This window comes from Lithobates pipiens, unplaced genomic scaffold (assembly GCF_037356315.1).
Source record: "Lithobates pipiens isolate NorthernLeopardFrog02 unplaced genomic scaffold, aLitPip1_a1.2 Scaffold_16, whole genome shotgun sequence".
Classification (NCBI taxonomy): Eukaryota; Metazoa; Chordata; class Amphibia; order Anura; family Ranidae; genus Lithobates; species Lithobates pipiens.
This window is the reverse complement of record NW_027507748.1, coordinates 413,158,575-413,176,319: the sequence shown is the minus strand read 5'-3', so window position 1 is coordinate 413,176,319 and position 17,745 is coordinate 413,158,575. Positions and strand designations below refer to the sequence as shown.

Below are 17,745 nucleotides of genomic sequence, written 5' to 3'. Positions count from 1 at the left end.
CAGTTGATTTTACGCCACTTGATTTTTATTCGCTGTTTTTCACCAAAGATCTTTATAGCTCTATTGTGGACCAAAGAAATTTGTATGCTGGCCAAGTCATCGCCGCTAATCCCCATTTGACCTTTGCCAGAGATTGCAAACCTATTACGGTCTCCGAATTTAAGACCTTCCTGGGCCTATCCCTCCTCATGAGCATAACTAAAAAGAGTGAGTTGCGGTCATATTAGTCCACTGACCCAATTCACCATATGCCCGTGTTCTCTGCCTCCATGACCAGGACACGATACGAGCAGATCTTGTGGTTCATGCATTTTAATGACAATGAACTCTGTCGGCCTCGGGGTGACCCTGGATACTATCGGCGTCACAAAATTCAGCCAATCGTAAACCACTTAAACCAAAAGTTTGCAGCCTTGTTTACTCCTGATCAAGTTGTCTGTGTTGATGAGTCCCTGAATACATTTTCTGCCCGCTTGTCTATCAAACGATATTTTCAGTGCCAGATATGGGGTCAAGATTTAGAAGGTCTGTGACAGGGCAACAAGCTATACAGTTTTATGGTTTACGAGGGAAGAGCTAGTCATGTGGAGCCAGAGAACTGCCCAGACTTCATAGGGAGCATTGGTAAGATTGTGTAGGAATTGGTGTCAACCTTATTTGGAAAAGGGTTCCACTTGTACGTGGACAATTACTACACAAGTGTGACACTTTTTAGTCACCTGTTTGATTGTGGAATTGGCGTATGTGGCACTGTGTGATCTAATCGCTGGGGCTTCCCCAACGGCTTGTAGATTTCTGACTTAGATGGGGAGAGAGCCTGCTTGAGATGTAATAATTTGCTTGTAGTGAAGTGGAGGGATACATGGAATGTTTTCATTTGGTCCTTCCTTCAAGCAAATACGAAATTTCAATGGTGACTGGTGTTGTGTGGATCATTACTGCCCCCAAGACCAGATGCTGGTACAAAAAAGTGTCTGTATATTTATTCTATTTGGCTCTGCTGAACGCTGATATGTGCTATACAAAAGCATCAGGATGAACTGGATCCTTCCTAAAATTTCAGGAAAAGATCACAGCCCTTCCAGACAGCCCCCCCCCCAATGCAAATGCAGTGAGCAGGCTGCATGAGAGGCATTTTCCGTATGTCCTCCCTCCTACCCCTGCCCAAAGAACACCCCAAAGATGATGTCATGTCTGCAGAAAACTCTCTATTTCAAACACTACCACACACTAGTGGAGTATTAGCGTAGGGTACAGCAATACACAGTCCTAGCGCACACTCACACATGGTCTCAAAAGATGAGATGGCCATCACATTTTGAGAGACCCTAATCTGGACCATTTACAGTTGCAATTTATATAAAAGTGAAAGAAAAAAAAAAGCCAAGAATAGTTGTTTTATTTTTCTTCGCTCTCTCTATTGTCACACTCTTATATTTGCTCTCTATAGTTACTGTATTTTTGAACTGTCATGTTTTATTTTTACTGTGTTTTATTGTATTTGTTTTGCAGGTATGGTATGGCTTAGCCCTTGTACACCCAGTCAGACATTCCGACCATAAAATCAGTCTTGCATACACACGGTTGCACAAAGTTGGCGGAAAATCCGATTGTTCAGAACGCAGTGACATAAAAAACGTATGACAGAACTACGAAGAGGCCAGTAGCCAATAGCTTGTGTCCCCAAATTTATTCTGAGCATGCGTGCCACTTTGTGCGTCGGAATTCTATACACCCGGTCGGAAAAAGTCCAATTGGATTTTGTTGACGGAAAATTTTAGGTCCTGCTCTCAAACTTTTTCCGTAGGAAATTCATATCATTTAGTGACAACTTTGTGTAAATCTTTTCTTTTGTCATTTTTCAATCACTTTAACAAAATGACAAAAAAAAAATTTTTTCAATGGACTCAACATGCCTCTCAGCAATTTCCTTGGGGTGTCTAGTTTCCAAAATTGGATCATTTTTGCGATGCAGTACTGCGAAGCTTTAACCAACTGTGCGGTCGTGCAACGTTCTACCAAAACAAAATTGATGTTCTTTTTTCCCCACACTAGCTTTCTTTTGGTGGTTCTTGATCACCTCTGTGGTTTTTATTTTTTGCGCTATAAACAAAAAAGTTTGACAATTTTGAAAAAAAAAAAAACATTTTGTACTTTTTGCTATATTAAAGATACAAAAAAAATAATTCGTCAGTTTAGGCCGATATGTATTTAATAAAAATAAAATAAAAAATGCAAGCAGCGTATATTGATTGGTTTGCACAAACATAGCGTGCCTGCAAAAGCGTCTTAAAGAGCCGACGTACAGTTACGATGGCTCGCACAAGGGAGCCCTTCTGTCGCAGTATAACTGTGGAGGCTGGTCGGGAAGGGGTTAAGGGGCCAATTCTTCCGGGGCTGAAGTGGTTAATGACAAGGGAGGGTTAAAAACACTTACAAGATCAAAGTGAAAAACAGACATATCAATGAATCCATAACATCCAGTGGGATGCCTATTGGGAGTAAAGACAACTACAGGTAGAAGTTCTAGCCAACCAGCGATTCTTGGAGCGACTGGGCATGCTCTGAAACTCTGACTTCACATACCGGTTGCCTGATTTCCATGCTGTCCCTGACAGCACGACTCTCCAGCTGGGATTAGAGACACAGGTTTTCACCGCTGGTCAGCTAGAACTTCCACCTGCAGCTGTCTTTACTCCCAGGGGGCATCCTGCTGGACATTATTGATTCATTGATGTGCTTATTTTTCACTTCCATCTTGTAAGTGTTTTTAACCCTTACTTGTCATTAAAGTGTTTTACTACTACACTTAGAAGCACCTTCTTCTCTGCTCAGGAACTCTGCAAGACTGCTGTATGGGAACATTTGAGAGTGCCAATGTCCATGTGCTCTCCTGTAAGGGAATCTGCTATCATTCAGGAGTTACAAAGGCAGTTATTAAGAATAGAACAATGATGACATATCTTCATTGATAAAGTGGTGTTGTGCTGGCCAGAAAATTTTGGCTTGCACATGTTCACAAGCAGCACACTAAGGTTGGGTAGACACGTAGTTCAGCAGGAACTGGCCTACACTTTTGGTACATGTGTATGGCTGTCTGTTCAACAGAAGCTGGTCTAACGGTCATGCTGTAAAACTAGTAATCGATCAGCACTTGCATCTATTAGTATATCCTGCTTAACACTGGCAAGTGGAGGGACTAGCCAGACCCCAATTATGTTTTTTATAATTCTCTCTATCATAAATGGCTGCTAAAGTTTTTAGTGTATAATACCGTATATACTCGAGTATAGGCCGACCCGAATATAAGCCGAGGCCCCCAATTTACCCCCAAAAAACTGGAAAAAATTATTGACTCGTGTATAAGCCGAGGGTGAGACATGCCTGTCCATCCCTGTGTGTCCGTCCATCCCTGTGGGTCCATCCATCCCTGTGTGTGTGTCCATCCATCCGTGTGTGTGTGTGTGTGTGTGTGTGTCCATGCATCCGTGTGTGTGTGTGTGTGTGTGTGTGTGTGTGTCCATGCATCCGTGTGTGTGTGTGTGTGTGTGTGTGTGTGTGTGTGTGTGTGTGTGTGTGTGTGTGTGTGTGTGTGTGTGTGTCCGTGCAGCCTACCTGTGTCCAGCCTGCCTGTGTCCGTCCAGCCTGCGTCCCGTCCAGCCTGCGTCCCGTCCAGCCTGCGTCCCGTCCAGCCTGCGTCCCGTCCCGGCCCGGCCCGTCCCGTCCCGAGCCGAGCCTCCGTCCTTCAGCTCTTCGTCGGCGGCCATTCTAGGATTCAAAAGCCGCGCCTCCGCCGGTGATAGGCGGAACACTCAATTTCCCACTGACTGCTGGGAAATTGAGTGTTCCGCCTATCGGATGTCCGTGATAGGCGGAACACTCAATTTCCCAGCAGCCTGTGTTCCGCCTATCACGGACATCGTCTCATCCTCGTCCGTAGTACGAGGATGAGACGATGTCCGTGATAGGCGGAACACAGGCTGCTGGGAAATTCAGTGTTCCGCCTATCACAGGCGAAGGCGGAGGCGGAGGCGCGGCGTTTGAATGTTAGAATGGCCGCTGTCTGTCTGCTCGATACGCTGATCGAGCAGGCAGACAGCGATGACTCGAGTATAAGCCGAGGGGGGCACTTTCAGCCTCAAAAAAGAGGCTGAAAATCTCGGCTTATACTCGAGTATATACGGTATTTGCACTACTGCTTTATATTATTAGGTCAAAATTGTTTAAGGATTATGCCAGGTATTGTACCTGTATATACATATATCGATTTTATATTTCTATATATTGCATTTTTATATGTATAGTGTTGGGGTAGAGATACCAGGTTTCCACAGTTATGGTACCATGGCATGGGTAAATGCTATTGTTAAACAAGGCCTGATGTAAGCAGAGGTTAGCACCACTTTAAAGGGGAGGGCCACCCTGAAAAACAAAAAAATGTTAAAAATTACAAAAAATCTAAAAAAAAAAAAAAATGAAAAAAATTTTTTTTTTTTACTTACCAGAAATGCCTGTTGCTAGGCACTTTCTCCTAATCTTCCTCTTCCTCCTCCGTGGAGATCTTCTGTCTTCTCTCTTCGTCGCGGCGTCTTCTGGGTAATGAGTCGCGCTGTGTTCTGGGAACTGTGTGTTCCAGAACACAGCGCGTCCCATTCAGAAAGCGCTGCGGGACTCGCGCATGCGCAGTAGCTGCGGGACTCGCGCATGCGCAGTAGGAAACGGGCAGTGAAGCCATAAGGCTCCGCTGCCTGTTTCCCTTACAAGGGATGGCGGCGCCGGGACCCGAGAGCCGAGGGACGGGTCGGCCTCGGGCGGCCGACATCGCGGGCGCCCTGGACAGGTGAGTGTGTTTATTAAGTCAGCAGCTGCAGTGTTTGCAGCTGCTGACTTTTTTTTTTTTTTTTATAACCGGCCCTCCGCTTTAAGGAAGGCCCTGGGTGTGTCAAATATATTGAGCTGTCTTTTTCCCTTATAAATCAGGGGCTGGGTAAGTTGAATCCAGAAGGTTGATGAGAAATGGTAGAAAACCATCATGTAGGTTTGCACTGCTGCATTGCACCCTTTGGGATGGGTCTGGAATACGAACGAGAGCCTATTTCAGAGAACCTACAGGAAGAGCTGGTCGCCATCCGCTTGTTAAATTTGAATTTATTAGAAACAGTGTCGAAGATACATCATGGGAAGGAGGACACGTTGTACATCTTTACTGTTAAGAATTTTACACCCAGTTCATGTTCACAGTAACCTTTTTTTTAGGCACTTCACCCCCGAAGAATTTACCCCCTTCCTGACAAGAGCACTCTTTGCAATACGGCACTGCGTCGCTTTAACTGACAATTGCATGGCGTTGCACCCAAACAAAATTGACGTTCTTTTTTTTCCCACAAATAGAGGTTTATTTTGGTAGTATTTGAGCACCTTAGCGTTTTTTATTTTTTGTGCTATAAACAAAAAAAAAACGACAATTTGGATTTCTTTTAAAAAATTGCAATAAAATACACCCCCCCCCCCAAAAAAAAATTGATATTAGATATATATAAATTTCTTTCTCAGTTTAGGCCGATATGTATTCTTCTAGATATTTTTGGTAAAAAGAAAATCGCAATAAGCGCATATTGATTAGTTTGCGCATAAGTTATAGCGTCTACAAAATAGGGGATAGATTAATGGCATTTTTATTATACATTTTTTATTAGTAATGGCGGCAATCTGTGATTTATATTGTGACTGCAACATTATGGCGGACACATCAGACACTATTTTGGGACCATTGTCATTTATACAGAGATCAGGGCTATAAAAATATCACTATTATAGCACTGGTTATTGTGTAAATGACACTAACAGGGCAGATGTTAAACACTAGGGGGCGATCAAGGGGTTAAGTTTGTCCTAGGGAGTGATTCTAACAGTGGGGGGGGGTGGGGGTGGACTCACTACAACATGACAGATCACTGCTCCCGATGACAGGGAGCAGTAGATCCCTGTCATGTTGCTAGGCAGAAGAGGAAAATGGCTGGTTTACATAGGCCTCTTCCCTTTCTTCCGGTCCGTATCGTGATTGCAGGCCCCCGGCAGAAATGGAGTCCTCGTGACCCGCGGGCACGCTCATGGAGTATGTGGCGGGCACGTGAGCACCCACATCTTAAAGGGCACATACAGGTACGCCCAGTTGCACAGCCGTGCCATTGTGCCAACTTACATCGTCGTGCGCTGGTCGGCAAGCGGATAAAAAGGCTGATTGCATGGACAATAATTTCCCAAGGTGGGTCACAGACCGGGAATATGTAGCCAAGATAGAGGAGTTCCTCCATAATTCAGGCATTTGTTATTCCATCTTGGGAGATAGGCGTTCTGACGTCTCCGCGTTCTACGCCCAACCAGGAAGTGCGGGCGGCACACGAGTCCGGCCGGCTCGTTTTTTATGTGATCGTTTTTTCTTTACGTATGTGAGTGTACATTTTTTTAAATTCTACTTTATTAAACCAAGTGGTTTTACGCTATGCGAGTGTCTTTGATCTTTTATATATGATCCACGATACCCTCGTTTCCTGATTGGAGGCTTCGTACTGGAGATAGAGACAGCGTGGTGTCAGCAATCTACGACACCTTCGTTCCTCGATTGGAGCCTTCGTATTGGAGCCTTCGTATTGGAGATATAGATGGTGGGATGCCTGTGACGGTTCACCCAGAAACCCCTGTGCTGTTGCCTTATTGATCTCACTAACACTGGGATCTAAAGCTCTGGTAAGCGGCCCCTCTTCTCACTGGTGGAGGATTGTTTTGAATATTTTCTACATACACGCATTTGTGGATATTTTTTTTTCACCTTAATATCAAGTTTGAAGAATCAATAATAATATTTTTGGACTAAAAGTATTATTTTTTCCTTTATCACATATGAACTCTCTATGGTTTTTGAATATTATTTTTGTTAATATTATTCGTTTAGATTTAGCACACATTATTATTTTTGTTTCAATTTACATTAATTACTGTGGGTGTTTTCTATATTATTTATACTAATTTCATTTCAGATCTAGTATACACTTTATTCACTCTATGATGATATGATAGTACTCATATATACTATTTACTAATCACATTTTTGTTTATTTGATATTGTTTTTTATGCTTACTTTGTATAGGTTTTGATTAGGTTTTAGGTGTTTGATTAATTTTTAATTTCTAATTTGTTTTTAGCGCAGCTCATTTTGTTCACCTATTTAGTTTGATATCGGAGTATTACGATTAGGGTTGCTGCTTATAGGTTGCTTTCTTTTGTTGTTTGAGTAGCGTGGTTTACCCTTTGTACCACAAATACTAACTTGTTAGCACAACACAAAAGGTGTGAATCTTCCCTAAACATATACTGTACACCTTTAATATGTACACTTTAATGCAAGGCACTTCTAACACAAACATGAACCCATTCTATCTTGGTAAGACTTTGTATGAACTGTTTGGGATGTATTCTAACCCTTTATAAATCTTCCTAATATGGATTTTAATTGGGTCTGCTCCAGTGGTTTCTTATGTTTATGTGACCCACAGACAAATCAATTATCTGCTCATTTTACCTAAATGGCTATTACAAATTCACAAATATGAAGAAACAGAACCTTCTTAGTACGTCAGTTTGTGGAAAGTGCCTGCAAAGTGAAGGGAGATTTAATGCAAATCCTAATGTTTTTCAATTTAATGCATGATGGTATCTGACATTCCGGAAAAGAATCAATAAAGTACATCAAATGGAAAAGAGTGGTAATAGTTTTCCATTTAATCTGTTTGTGCACAAGTTTTTATATATTTATATATATTTATTTGCTTTCAACCAATCTTACCAACTGATGGAAGAAACAGGTCCACGCCAGAATTCGGTCTGCTTCCCGACACTGATGATTTTGCATGCTCGGTGATGCAGGCACGTGCTGGAGGGGGTGGTGGAGGAGGGGGCTGTGAGGGAGGGGGGCTGTCAAATGCTTCTTCACCTGTGTAGATAGAATTTGTGCATCTTTTAGCTTCATTAACAATATTAAGCACATCTAAGGCTGTGACTTCTGCCATAAATCAAAAACTATATTCCATGACGGCAATAAACAAGTACAAGAAACACTGTGTCTGGAGACTGAGATGTCAAATACAGATTCCATTTCACATAAGCCCGAACGTGCACAAAATGTATGCAATTATGAACCTAGGGCTTCCATTTATTTTTATTGGGACGAGGGGCATCTGATTTATTTCTTCACATTTCCTTTGCTTACAAGGACAAAACTATGGAAAATGACAATTTCAGATACATTTAGAAAACACTTATTTTATTAGACATATAAGAACTGTGTGACCACATCTCTGGACATAGTGACATATGGCCAGTACTATGAAGATGGTTATACACATAAAGAGGTTGCCACACAAAAGGGTCTATTTTGGCTCAACCATGCTGCAGTTTCTGCATATAAGGGTATACGTGATTATGTAGGGAAGACAGTCAATGTTGAAGAAAATCTGGCAATTTGCAAAATTTCAACTAGTCTGCTGTGACCTCTATAGATAAAAGCAAAGCTAAGCTGTCTCATTGCTATAATGTTCTCTACAGAATGTACAGAATCATCTAACGTGCACAAAATAGTAAATGCACATAATGGAGGGATTGTTAAAAAAAACATTACTAGGCATACGAAAGAAAGCTGCTACATGACACCCAGCCATAACAAACACTGTTACCATTATCACACAATGCAAGGAAAAGAAGCACTGAAAACAAAACAAGTCAGCAAAATCCAACACAAAGGGACTAAAGCGATAGAAAACACTTAAGAAGAAGCAGAGCAAGTCCTACTTTCAGCTGTCAGGAGTCCTTAGAGTAATGTTATCTAATCTCATTGTATTGCTGCAGTTGTGGCTTACAAAAAAGAGGATATAATTTTCTGTGAATCTAGCAGCAAAGAAATGGGGAACCTGTTGCCGGATTTAATGCTTTAAGTGATGTGACACATGCGAACATTGTACAGGTGTGATAAGGAAAAAAAAAAGAAAGATGTTTCTTAAATTCAGCAGTCAAGAGAAAGTAAGAAAGGAGGAAAGCTGTAAAAAGGCATAAAGATTCAGTAGCTCAAGCTGTTTAATAAAATGCTGAAGTTAGAAGAGATTAAGGTATGTTGGTGCTGTCAGCTATTTGACCACTTACAGAGAAACTATTTTGTAATTATTCCCAGCATGTGCGAAGAATGCTTGTTGGCAGCACAGTGGAAAGATATGTTAAAGGAGACCTTGTTTGAAATGAATAAAAATTAAGTTCTGGACAAAGTGCAAAGAGAACAGATATAAAATAATAGCTTGCTAACTGCTTAGTTTCTCCCGTATAATCTGGCTGGTCATCCTACAGGAAAACTCAAGGACGGCTGTTTGACTAAGCAGCTATTGACGGTGTTTTGCTAGTACCAGGGTAGGGGTAAATTTAAAGAACATCCAAACCCATTTTTGTTTTCATTTTGAAAATGGTAGGAAATGGTTAAACCCCAATTTTTTTTTGTTTGCAATCTGTATGCTTTTGAGACACAAGTAGGAGGGTATCGTTGCAAAGTAAGATAGCCGTTAGATTTTTAGGCTATTCTGGTGACAACTCGAAATGTTAGCTCTGTTCTCAATTTCCGTCCCAGTGGCAAAGATCACCTGCACAAATAAACATTGGACTGCCATTTAAGTGGATCTAAAACCACAATTTCCTAGTGTTTGCCAAATCCATACCAGAAACTGTATAGTTAGTTGTGAATGTTTATGTGATTAGCGTACAGCATGTCACTGCTTACAATTCAGTAGAATTCAGGTTAAAGTGTTACCTTAAAAACACAAAACATGAATAACAGCACAATGTTTGTGCTGTGTAATTTGGCCCTTTGTATCACCTGAAATACCTGGTTGATCCTGCCTGGTTCTGCCCTCCCCCCTTTAAACTGACGACAGTTCATCATGGCTGCTGAGTCCTGACACCATGGTCAGTTTACGTGCCTCTGTCATCCGCAGATATCCTTGACCCTCCTCTCCCTCTCCCCCCCCCCCCCCGTCAGCTTGTGACAGTGCCTATACCTGCCCTCCTGCTGCTGAAATAACTTTAGCATTTTAATGCCATCCTGTGTGCTTTGATAATGGAATGTCTCCAGTGCATATGCTTTATTAAAAAAAAATAGGATTTTTATAACAGCTTACCTCTAAAATCCTTTTCTTGGAGTACATCATGGGACACAGAGCCATGAGTAATAACTTAATGGGTTATAGGTCACCTTCAGGTGATGAACACTGGTATACCCAATCCAGGAAGTTCATGCCCTATATAACCCCTCCTCCTTCCAGGAGCACATCCGTTTTTGTAGAAAAGCAATATACTTAAATCCCAAAGGAGAGGAGAGACCCCTGTGTCCCATGATGTACTCCAAGAAAAGGATTTTACAGGTAAGCTGTTATAAAAATCCCATTTTCTTGGGCGTGGCCGGCGCGTGACCAAGATGACAATTTTCGTCCGCGCGGAAGAAACAAGATAGCGCCGGCGCGGACTCACAAAGCACACAGGCAGAGGCCGCATCTCGTCCGGACGGAGGGGGAGATTACCGCTTAATGATTAACCCTCTAGTAAGCAGGGGAGAACCTTCTCTCTCACCCCCGGGGACACCCACAGCCCAAAGCCCAGCTAAGGCTAAAATACGCCTAGACAACACAGGGATGGCCCAGTGCATGGATCAGGTTAGTGGGATGCCTCAGGCCTTCCCTCAGCAGCACCAACAGCATATAGCAGCATTTCCTACCATTGGGCAGACTGTCATAGACACTACCTTAAAGGACATGCTCATGTCTCTTAGGAGCTCACTGCAATCTGACATGCTCTCCCTCATGCATAGTTTTGGCAATGAAATAGGAGCAATGGATGACAAGATCACACAAATGGAAGTTACTGTAGGTGACATCACGGGCACAGTGAATGATATTATTGATACTCAGGAGGCACAATCTCAGGATATTGCTTGGATAAAAGACAAATTGGCAGATTTAGAGGACAGGGCCAGACGTAATAACTTTAAAATTAGAGGGGTCCCGGAATCTGTCCAAAACACAGAGTTACCTGCCTTTGCTAAAGGTCTCATTAAAACGGTGCTTCCTGAGGCGAAAAATATTGAGCTTGTCATTGATCGCATTCACAGGCTACCGAAAACCCGCATTCTTACCAGACGCAGTGCCTAGAGATGTCATCCTAAGAGTGCACTTTTATCACATCAAGGAGCAGTTTATGCACAAAATGAGGGGGATTGAATCTCTACCAGACCCGTACTCTCGTCTCCAAATCTATGCTGACCTCTCACAGCATGCCCTGAGTAGAAGGAGGCAACTTAACACGATAACTAAAGCCCTCCGTAATCACCAGCTCTAGTACCAATGGATAGCACCTGCCAAATTGTCCATCCACCGCGAAGGGAGGAAACACGTAGTAACGTCTCTGCAACAAGGATTGCATCTTCTACAAAGATGGGACATTATCCCTGCTCCCCCTGATGCAGCACCCATGGATCAAAGTAATACAGGCTCTCTCTTAGCCCAACCTCTGCCCCCAAGGAGCCAGAAAAATGCCTCCCTCTAGATATCTGGTTTGGGCCCATGCATTACAATTGCCGTTTGGTGTTGCCATCTGCTCACACCAGGTCTTAAGACTCGTTACCCCTGTTTAGTGTTTCTACGCGCTGAGGCGCTGAGGTAGATCCTCAATCGAAACACTTTTTACAGCTTACGGTTAAGTACCATAAATTTCTACGAGCTACGTCAACTTACAAACATCTCTGCTTTTTGGACCACTAAGCTACGTTTTTTTTTTTTTTTTCTCTTCCCCTTCCCATTTTTCTTCCTTCCCCACCTGTTTCTCTGCCCTTATACAGCACTCCGGGAGCCTCAACCTACTTGATTGAACGTGTCTATTCCGGATCCACCCCTGCCTCTACTACAAGCTCACCAGCACGGTTCCTGTACCTCTTGTTGTCCACCAACAAAGCCTACTCATCCTAACATCGGAAACATCTTTCACCGCTCACTGACGTTCCGGTCCCTTCTAGTCCAGCGCCTTACCAGGTAATACCTTTCTCATTCTTTGACACTCCTGCACCCCACATGCCTATCACAATTGTTACAATCAATGCAAAGGAGCTTAACCACCCGGCGAAGAGAAGATCTTTGTGGGCACTGGCCAAACATACCAAATGTGAAATTCTATGCGCACAAGAAATGCATTTCCAAGCTAGTAACCCCCCTATATGCACCAACAGAGACTTCAGTAATATCTTCACCGCCAACACAGACAAGAAAAAGAAAGGAGTACTTATTGCCTTCAAAAATACTCTGGCGTTTCAACTTGTTCAGTGCACTGAAGACCCTGATGGTCGCTATACAATTCTGTCTCTTTTGTTAATGTTTACGCGCCTAATACACACCAAACTCGTTTTTTACGTAAACTATATAAAAAAGTAGAAACAAAAAAACAAGGAGCTACAATATGGTGTGGAGACTTTAACAGCACCCCTGATCCTGATCTCGATTCGACCTTCCAGCCCAAGAGAAGTAGGCTAGCATTGAATCCTCTGCTGAGTAAACTACGACTTCTGGATATTTGGAGATGTCAACACGCAGATGAGAGGGACTATACATACTTCTCCCCAGGACATAACTCCTATTCCCGCATCGACCTCTTTTTGACAGACCCCTGGACTCTTCAAACCGTATCCTCTTCTACCATACACTTGACTACATGGTCAGACCATTCCCCCGTAAGCATAACCTTGGAAGACAATACCAGGCATTCCCCAGTGTATCTTTGGAGACTGAATACCAGAATTTTACAATCTGAACCCTATGCCCAAACACTAAAAGATGAATTAGAGGCCTTCTTCGTTCACAACAAAGACTCTGTTGCAGATCCCCATATTCCCTGGGCCTCGCATAAAGCATTTATGCGGGGACTTTTCATTCAACTTGGGGCTAGGGACAATAGGCGAAGGAGGCAGCAGATGGACGCCCTTCTTATGCGCATCCAAAGTATTGATTTGCTTAACAAGACCCAACCCACCCAAGCACTTAGATCTGAACTAATATCGCTAAGACTAGAACTTAGGGCTCTTCTACTAGAGAAGCATGACAAAATCCAAAGGAGACACAACATGAAATTTTACGTTGCAGGTAACAAATCTGGCAAACTACTCTCCCACCAAATTAAGGGTCATATCACTAGACATCCCATTCCTTATATTCACCATCCTGACTCTAACTCCAAACTATAGAACCCGCAGGACATTGCTAATGCCTTTAGCACATATTATGGCAAGCTATACAATCTGAAAAATGCTCCCGACCAAACCCAACCCACTCATTTGCAGATACAAACATTCTTAGACTCAGTGAAACTCCCCGCCTGACTCCACAACAGCTGGAGGAACTAAATGCCCCATTCACACAAACAGAAATTCAATCCGCTATCCTAACGTTACCCAATGGTAAAGCGCCTGGCCCAGACGGTTTTGTGGGAGAGTACTATAAACAATTCAGCTCTATTCTCACTGAGCACATGACACTGTTCAATTCTGCTGCCTCCTCTGCCTCTTTTCCACAAGAGATGCTAAAAGCCTTAATCGTAGCAATACCGAAGCCAGGGAAGGAACCTAACTTAACTCAAAACTTCCGCCCTATTTCACTGTTGAATCATGACGTGAAACTATATGCTAAAGTTATAGCAAAAAGATTGAACGACATATTGCCAATGTTGATCCATCCTGACCAATCGGGCTTTGTTAAGGGACGCCAAACCTTGGATGCTACTCGACGGATGATCAACCTTGTCCACCACGCAGTGACCCATCGAACGCCTTCTCTGCTTCTTTCATTGGATGCGGAGAAGGCGTTCAATAGGGTTCACTGGCACTATTTAAAATTGACCTTAGAGAAATTTGGATTTCAAGACCATATTCTTTCAGTTATTCTAGCCCTTTATTCTAACCCTTCGGCCCAAGTTTACTGCTCGTCCATGCTATCGACTTCGTTTCACATCACAAACGGCACTCGCCAAGGATGCCCCTTGTCACCCCTGATCTTTGACCTAATGATCGAACCCCTGGCTGCTAAAATTAGATCCCATCCCACCATTTTTGGTATCAACATTGGCAATACTGATAACAAAATCAGCCTTTTTGCTGATGATGTCATCTTTTCTCTAACTCATCCCACAGCCTCCCTGGCTTCGGTACAACAGATACTTGATGAATTCAGCCTTGTTTCATATTATAAAGTGAATGTTTCTAAGTCTTATGTATTCCCCTTGCTCTTACCAGAGCAACAATGTCTGTTCCTAAAAGAACGTTACCACTATGCATGGACTGCAGACTCCCTGAGCTACTTAGGTATCACACTCACTTCTCGCCCTAAAGATCTATTCAAGGCCAACTTTACCCCTTTTCTCAATCAACTCCCATCAGAACTAGATAAAATGTCCAAACTGATGCTCACGAGTTCAGGTAGACTAGCAGCGTTTAAAATGCTCCAACTTCCCCAACTGCTATATATATTTAGGGCAATACCAATCCCCATACCTACATCCTTCCTCACGCAAACCCAAACACTACTCAGAAAATTTGTGTGGCAAGGAAAAAGAGTTAGAATAGCACACAACACCCTCATGAAAAACAAGCAGGTGGGGGGTATGGGTTATATTAATATTAGAGACTATTACAACGCGGCTATACTAGCTCAAATCAGAGCATGGTTTAATCCTGATCCCTCCAATCAGTGGAGCTAAATAGAAACCTGCCAAATACCTGGTAAAAACCTTGGAACGTGGCTCCTGTCTGCACCTAAACTGAGGGGGAATTGTATCCACCTTTCCCCACCCATAATAGCATCAGTGTTAGCGTTCGCCTATTTGGTCGAACACACAAACACGAACATCACCAATTGCAAAATTTCCCTCCCGATTGATATCATTGGTCTACTAATCTCTGATATGCATCTTCACTCTTGGAAAAACAATGGGATTACACATATAGCAGACCTTTATGACAATGGTTTCCTAAAATCCTTTGCATCTCTGCGATGGGAATTTAATCTTCCCTCCCACGACTACTTTAAATACTTTCAAATAACCCACTGCCTACTACAAAATCCCCACCTCCATGTAAGTATTCCTCGGGTAACTTGGCAATACATCACGGGTAATAATGTAACAGCCAAGGGTATCTCTCTGTTCTATGCCACACTTAATGATAAGACGTCCTTTGTTAAACTACCCCCCATGGTGCAATGGGAACAAGACACGGGTACTTCATATTCATCGCATCAATGGTCACTCGCCATAAAAGCTGTTTATTCTGCAACTAAATCGGCTAATCTTTGGGAACTCACATATAAAATTAATCTTAGGTGGTACCTCACCCCAACCCTTCTACACAAATATTTTGAGAACGCAGACTCTACCTGTTGGAGACAATGTGGCCTCCCGGGAACCCTCTATCATACCCTCTGGTACTGCCCCAAACTGGTCCCTTTCTGGACAGACGTATTCAATCTCATATCGGAAGTCACGCACATTGTTACCCTACCTGATCCTGCTCTAGCTCTATTCACCATTGGCATTGAACAATACCCACACAGACTTAAATGCATAGTAACGCACATTTGCTTAGCGGCAAGATTGACATTGACCCAAAATTGGAAATCCCCTGCCATGATTTCCTGTGCTGAAGTTGTGATAACAACACACCTACACGGAATATATGAGCACACGTATGCCACTGCTGAGGGACATCTACCCAAAACCACGAAACTATGGGAAGCATGGATAAAATGGTTCGACAACTCCCATCCCTTACTTATCTGATACTTATGATCCAACATAGGCTCACCTACCCGCTCTTTCACCCCTCCATCTCTCACCTCCCAAAGCCTGACCTTCCCCCCTCCCCCCCCAAACCGTTTTTGTTTTTGTTTTCTTACCCGCTACCATGATCGTAGACCAATACACTTACTACCTACCTAGATCTGGGTGCACTTGAGATATCCATCATCTGTTGTTGTGTTTGCTCCATCCTGTGAGATTGGAGCGTTATATATGTTTTTTCTTAGAGTCGGTTTTATATGACTTGAAATGTTCAACTATACCCTCAGGGAAAACTTTACTGCTGCCCTTTTAATCTTATGATGATCGGAGGCTGATCCTCGGTCCAGTACACAGCGAGATCCCATATGGGGTGTCTGGACAGAGGATATTCCCTGAGCACTGATGTTCATTTTCTCTACTGTTATACTTTCACATTTTACGCAGTCCTACATTATATTGATCAGTTTCTGAACCCAATGTGGATCGTATCACTACTGAATGTAATATTGGCACTATGCTTGTCTTTTATTTTGTTCTTTTGTTTCTTGTATTACTACAAACTTCAATAAAAATCAATGAAACATAAAAATCCTATTTTCTTTATCGTACATCATGGAGCACAGAGACTTAAGTAATAACTTAATGGGACAATCCCATAGCAATGCTACTTGAGGGGAGGGAGACACAACCCGGAGGGTACCCCCAGACTTGAGGACCTATACTGTTGCCTGCAGCACATTGTACCCGGAGGCGATATCCTCATACCTCCTTACATCCACCTGATAAAATTGTGTGAATGTACGCACCAAAGACCCAGTTACGGCCTTACAGATCTGAGCCTTGGAGGCCTGGTGACGCACTGCCCAAGAAGCACTAACTGCCCTGGTAGAGTGCGCCTTAACGTGAAAAGGGGGAATCTTACCCCCTAAATTAAAAGCTTGAATTAAAACTTGCCGAATCCACTTAGCGACAGTGGATTTCGACGCTGCCTGTCCTGAGAGGCGGCCGATCACGTGAACGCCGAGCGGTGCTTGAAAATAAGATATACAGAGGCATTCTTTTAATAAAGCATACACACTGGAGACATTGCATTATTTGACACAGGGGATTGCCTGTAAATACTAAAGTTATTTTAGTTTACAACCACTTTAAGGTTTTATAGTGGATATACATGGTAGTGAAATACTTGCTGCAAATTAACTAATCTGCAGAAAAAGAATATAAATGCTATATAGGCATTTGCCAACAGCCATATTATTCAGTAAAAAAATGGAGGCTTCAGCACATTCCATCTCCAGCATATGGCTACAGAACTGGGAGGCAAAGCATTTGAAAACAAACTGCTTCCTGGTGAAAAAAAAAAGGACACAATTTTACTACTTCTTGGTGAAAAATTATAAAACCAAAATCCCCTTCGTCTCTGGCCCTCCTGGTCATTACACCATGTCTATGCAAAATTACAAATTCCTGTAAAATCAACGAAGGTCCAATTCAGCAAAGATTGAAGAGGGCATGTAGTTTTAGATCATCAAATAGCCTTGATGAAGAGGGGAATCTATACTCAGACCAATTGTTGGTGGACAAGGTCTAAAATAAGCTTTCCCTACAGATCTGCAACTGTAAATTGGCACCTGAAATATGAAATCATTAAAAAACTGCAAAGGTTTAGTATGTATTATTGTACATTGTGCAGCATTCATTGGACTATTTTCTAGGGCACAATTACACCAAAAATTTAACAAATGTAGCAACCATCCTGTGATCCCTATACAAAGTGTAGACTAATCTGACAGCAGTGGCATCCCGTACAGAGAGAACTAGGAGGGTCTATATCCTACAGCTTA

The 17,745-nt window shown here is 42.6% G+C and overlaps 1 protein-coding gene across 2 annotated transcripts in view; it reads right to left on the bottom strand.

Annotated features, from left to right (window-relative positions):
• Positions 1–17,745, bottom strand: part of CBLB (Cbl proto-oncogene B) — a 282,840-nt gene that overhangs the window by 26,420 nt on the left and 238,675 nt on the right. For both annotated transcript variants that reach the window (XM_077482458.1, XM_077482457.1), the window contains one exon: positions 7,845–7,991. In XM_077482458.1, coding sequence (XP_077338584.1) covers positions 7,845–7,991 — 147 coding nt within the window. The remainder of the gene's footprint in view (positions 1–7,844; positions 7,992–17,745) is intronic.